Here is a 6125-nt window from a genome sequence, read left to right as displayed (position 1 = left end):
ATTCTTTTTTCACTTTAATGTTTCTTAAGTTGAAGTAATGTTTGTTTTGTCACTTTTATAAAAAAAAAATTGTCTATATGTATTATTTACTAATTTTATTTATTAGTTTTAAGTTTTTGTGGTATAAAATAGTGTTTTTTTAGTATCATTGATTAATTAAACATTATTATAGTTTTTGTTCACATAAATTTTGTTTGTTAATTTATGTATTTTTTCATTTTGGTTGATTTTTGAAATATAATTTATTTTATATTTTCATTTTTCACTTTAATTTTAGTTAAACATTTTTTAGCTAAAATTTATTTTTTGTCATTTTCATTATTATTTTTATTTATTGCTATAACTGGTTTTAATTTTAATTTTATATATATATATATATATATATATATAAATGTTATTTCTTTTATTATGTTATAGGTTAAGTCATTTTAGTTTGTATAGCTTTAGAAACTAGCTGAAGTCAAATGTTATATTTTATTTAAATATTGTTATAGTTTTATTTAATGAGTATAATCCTCATTTAATACTTTTATAATAGCCATTTAGATATTGTTTTAGGTTAATATTATGGTAATTTTTAGGTAGATATTATGATTAAACCAGTCAAATTGACATTGACTTGTTAAATGTTGTTAAATTAAATCGAGCCGTGATGAAAATGACAGGTGTGTGAGTGTGTTTGAAGGAGGTACAAGCATTGAATCTGTGTGCTGGACAATCTTTGCATGCTTGTATTGGCTGTACATCACTGTGACACTAAGTGCTAACAGGACTGAATGGTTTGACTCCGGCGGATTGAACTTCATTGCCTATCTGTTGGTGTGTCTGATTGAGCAATAACACTCCATTCCTCACCGTCTTCCCCTTAAGGTCAAACCATGCTGCTTGTAAATCAGCAAGTTTTTATACGATTCCAACAAACATTTGGACTTAATGAAGTGTGCCGTCTGGTTGGAATGGCTCTCATATTTCTGGCTGTATATGAAAAGCATCACATAGACGCAGCTGTTCGTAGTGTATATGCCTAACCATACATGAAATGAGTCTCTCACAAATACAGCTGTTTTAGTGAATTAAAAATGTGTGTATCGGTTTGTTTGTTGAAGTCCGTTTTTATTGATTGTTTGATTGAAAATACCATTGTATGGTCGGTTATATAAAATATCAAGGTGAAAGTCATCATAGCTTGCTTAGTATAGACCCAGCTCCCAACCCAACTTTGAGAATAAATTAACGGCGATATTTTTTTTTAATCGCCCAATAAGTGTCTCGCGTTAACGCAGCACGTTAACGGCCCACCACTAATATATATATATATATATATATATATATATATATATATATATATATATATATATATATATATTAGGGGTGTAACGGTTCACAAAATTCACGGTTCGGTTCGATACGATACACTGATGTCACGGTTCGGTTCGGTTCGATACGTTTTAGATACAGCAAAATGTAAAAACATCTCAACTTTTCAGAATGCCGCAAGCGCACCGCGGGTCATGTGACAAGAACTAACCAATCAGCTTCATCCTTTCCCGTAACAACGTTGAGAGCTCAGCCAAGATGAAGGAACAGCTGATCATAGTTGTATATGGATTGCAATTTTGAAATAAATTCAGTAGCAGAGCTACTGCAAGCGATTTTTAGAGCTGCAAATCCATTTATCCTTCGCTGAAATTTCCGCGTCTCATGGAGAGAGCACGTCATTGTTGCTTAGCAAAGACAGACGCCTCATGAGCGCTTCTGCCCGAGCGCTTTGGAAAGGAGGAGAAAGACGCGCTTAGCGTTTTCCATGCGTTTTTAGGCACGATATGTGAACGGCCCCTAAGGCGCTCGCTCACTCAGCACGCGCTGAAGGCTCGTTGCAAAATGTCTAATGCATTTAACAGACCAGAAATATAAGATCCTAAAATAACCAACAGGTCTGGTGTTTGGGTGCACTTTGGATTCCCTGTAAGCTATAGTTTCTAAATGCTGCAGGGATAGTTTGCTGCGTGCATGTTTCTCCTTTTTTTCGTCTTTTCCCAGATAGTACTGACGCATATATCCCAGATATTCCCGCTGTTTTTTTTTGTTTTTTGTTTTTTTGTAATCCCGCTGGTGTACCCTGTCATGTTGCAGATGCGACATACCGTTGTTTTTTTATCCACCACTCTCTTGCCATCACCATTATAGCTTAAAGGGAATCCAAAGTGCACCCAAACACCAGACCTGTTGGTTATTGGAGGATCTTCTCATTTCTAGTCTGTTAAACGCATTGGCTATTTTGCAACGAGCCTTCAGCGCGTACTGAGTGAGCGAGCGCCTGCTGAGTAGCCTAACATAAACATATAAGATGGTGTTTTTTTCTTCTTCGGGAGTGTCAGGGGCGTTGCCTGTTACGTTGTTTGGGTTATTGGGCTACCTTGTTGAACGCATATCATTATATTTCTCTCTCTCTCTCTTTTTTTTTTTTTTTCAAATATAATTAATTACTCCAACGAACCGTTCGGTATACATAATGCGTACCGCGTACCGAACCGAAAGCGTCGTACCGAACGGTTCAATACGAATACGCGTATCGTTACACCCCTAATATATATATATATACATACACACACACACACATATACATATATATACACCATATGTCCATATTGTGGACAAGGCATTACAATATGTTAAGGAGTGTAACATTTCAGTCACATGCTTGAGGTATTCGGCCAATCACAAAGCACTGGATAACTGGCCAATCAGAGCACACCTCGCTTTTCAGACCGATGAGCTTTGTAAAAATCAATGAGTTTCAGAAACCAGGGTTATGGAGGAGAAACGATAATGTACCGTATGTGGAAAATGTGTTTTTTGAACCTTAAACCGCATAAACCCATTTCATTACACCAAATAATGTTTTTTTAGCAATATCATATGAGCCATTTAACACTTTTGAAGTACATACTGTAACCGTAGAAGCTCTTAGAAAGTGCTGTCATCTTACCATCTGCTTTTTGTTTAAAGCGACTCCTTAACGATTTCCCAACACAGTCCTGTCATGTTAAAAAATGTTTATGTAATACTCCTGTTCTGAGTAGATGCATTATTAATGAATGTTGAAGACAGGCTTATTAGAACAGAGCTGACAGTGAAATATTGAACAAGCCGTGCAGGGATAGGATGTGATTGTGAGATGTTTGCACCCATGAAATCAACGTTTAATGGTTTTGCTTGTGTTTCAAATTCAGACTAGTTACAGATTTCACCTAAGCCAATAAATCAGACTGTCTGGCCACTGTCATTTATAGTTTGTCTTCAAAATCGGCACATTTGTAAGGTCTTTAGATGCAGAGGACCTCATTTGTGAATGTAAACCGAATGTGAATCTGAAACTGAAATGCAATTTAAATGCAAATGCATTTACAGAAAAGGAAAAAAAAAATGTTTTCATGAACGAGGCACATCGTGCTCATTAGAAATGTTTGCTGGCTACAACAGCAGAACATAAATCTTTGTTTGTAAATGATCACATTGAACTAAATGTAACAATTTATGTAAAAATGAACAGTTAATGAAGAAATTGGTTCTAATCATGTCTTATGAGGCTCATTGTGTGAATTAATGTGTAGTTTGTTTTTCATCACAAGAAGCAAGTTAATTCATTAATACATAATTTGCTGAATGCAGTTCAGTGTGATCGTTTACATACTAATGGATTTCTGACATTTCAACAGTTTGCACACACATGGGTTTATAACTGGATCAGCATAAATCTATTCGTGAGTGAACCATTTCACTGAACGTTTTGTACAAATGGGTGTCTTGTCAATTACCCTCTTTGTAATTGACAAGACACCCAAATTGTAGTTGCATTCTGTTCAGTGTTTGGTTGTCTGGTCTCGTCGGTGTGTACGTGCGTTTCTGCCTTCATCTTTTGGATTACCCCATGTGGATTATTAAAGACTTTGTATCCTCTGCCTTGTATATGTCCTTCTCTTGAGTTTGATAGCTATGCTTCCTCTAAGAAATCACATATTGAAAAACAATTTGTTCAGAATTTAAAATTATATTAGTTTGAACATCTGCAGTGCATTTACTGCCACGTTCTTGTGTTAATCAGCTAACCTTCAAGCCTATTGTGCAATACTAATAATTAGCCACTAATTTGCTATTTGTCATTGATTTACATGTCTACAACTATCATCTGAAAGAAGTTACTGGAATTCAAAAATAGACATGCATTGATTATAATAACAGTCAATTAAGAAGCATGCATGATGCATCTTTTTCCATTATAAATAGCTAGAATATATTTGCAAACGAACAGAGAAATCTTTAAAAGTGTGGATGAAGTATGTTCTCTTATAAACCTCATGTATCTTTTTAAGCACACGTGCAGATGCTCTTTGCTTATAGCTCTTAAATGATCGTCTGAATTGCTTAAAATCCACTCAGCGGTTTCATTTTGGGGCATGTTTGGCTTCCCTGCACGTTTCTTGGTTCTTAAGACCTGGAAATTCACGGTTTTGTGCATAATTTGAGCTCCAAAAGGAAATCTGCATAATCCGCATAATCTTATTTAATTACGGTCTTTCCTTTCTAATTTTGTTACAGGAGGACTAGATCTTATCCTCATGCCTGGTTTGGGATTTGATAAGAAGGGGAATCGGCTTGGCAGAGGAAAAGGTTTCTATGACACGTATTTGGAGCGCTGTATGACGCACCCGAAGGGAAAGCCGTACACCATCGCCTTGGCTTTCAAAGAGCAGCTGTGTGCTGAAGTCCCAGTGGGTGAACATGATATTCTTATTGATGAAGTCCTCTATGAAGATGAGGAATGAACTGGACCAGTCAGACAAATGATTCTAGCGACATTGATCTAGTTTCTAAATGAAATGCATTAAATCTCCTTGGATGGAATCCATATTCTCATCTCAAATAATGTCTGGGGACTCCTTTCATAGAAGAGCTTCTGTATCAGCATAAGAATCACCAAACGCTCACTACAAAAAGGCTAAATACTGTATGCTGATACTCTATCCTGACTTTAAAGGAACAGTTCACTCAAACATGAAAATGTGGTCTTTATTTTGTCACTCGTGTCATTTTAAATCTGTATGCCATTTATATTATGTTTGGTTTTTGAAATCTTTCAAACTCAAACTAGTAGCCTATTACTATTTTAGTTTTGATGGAAGGTAAGATTACAAGTAAAATTTTAATTTCATTCTATTCCTCGGTCAGGCCTCGGAAGACTATACTGACTTCTTGTATGGCACTTTATCTTGTTTTCATTGTGTTTTTATTTTTTTAATCTGTGTTCCAAAGAAACATGACGGCATACAAGATGTAAACTACATGAGGGTGAATAAATAAATGACAGAATTTGCATTCTTGGTAAACGACTGCATTAAAATGATCTGTACCCGATTCTTACTTGATTTCCTTTGCATTTTGTTTATGAAATTCTTCAACTTGAAATGATTTGATCGGCCTATCCTCACATTGAAACACTAGTTATTACGTGTGTATGTGTAAACAAAAAATGTGCCTTCTAAATTTATTCTTTTATAAAATATTTTTCTTCAAAAAAATACAGTAAATCGATCAAAAGTGGCAGTAAAGACATTATAATGTTATAAAAGATCTCCATTTCAAATAAATGCTGTTCTTTGGAACTTTCTCTCCATTATGAAATCCTGGAGGGAAAAGTATCAATGGTTTCACAAAGATATTAGGTAGCATAACTGTTTTCAACATTGTTATTATACGGTCCATTGACTATCCTGCTTTAAAAGGTATTGGCGACTGACATTTGACCATTAACACCTGAAAAAGCAACTGCATTGCATTACTGCATACTAGAGCCTTTTAAATTGAAGTCTTTGTTCTATTCTCATTTGCATTTGGATAAAATTAGTTAGAAATAGTCACAGGCTCTGCCAAAATGACTCTCTATCTGCCTCCTGCTTTCTCCATATATCTCTGTGTTGACCTCATTGCAGCGAACTTCTCTGAGATGATCTCTTATCTTGTCCTGAAATACATTTCATGCCCCCCCCCCCAGGTTTAAAACAACATGAGAGAGTAAATAATGGCAGAATTTCTTAGTTAAGAATGCTATAATGTAGTTTTGTGTA

General features: G+C 35.2%; 1 protein-coding gene across 2 annotated transcripts in view; it reads left to right on the top strand.

Moving 5' to 3' along the window:
- The window catches only part of LOC113052007 (5-formyltetrahydrofolate cyclo-ligase-like), an 11774-nt gene extending 6359 nt beyond the window's left edge, over window positions 1-5415 (top strand). For both annotated transcript variants that reach the window (XM_026216246.1, XM_026216245.1), the window contains exon 3: window positions 4600-5415. In XM_026216246.1, the coding sequence (XP_026072031.1) occupies window positions 4600-4826 (227 nt within the window). In that variant the 3' untranslated portion in view covers window positions 4827-5415. The remainder of the gene's footprint in view (window positions 1-4599) is intronic.
- Window positions 5416-6125: the final 710 nt, after the last annotated feature.

Source organism: Carassius auratus, chromosome 32, assembly GCF_003368295.1.
Source record: "Carassius auratus strain Wakin chromosome 32, ASM336829v1, whole genome shotgun sequence".
Taxonomy (NCBI): Eukaryota; Metazoa; Chordata; class Actinopteri; order Cypriniformes; family Cyprinidae; genus Carassius; species Carassius auratus.
The sequence above is the reverse complement of the archived record's forward strand: the minus strand, read 5'-3'. Positions and strand labels throughout refer to the sequence as shown.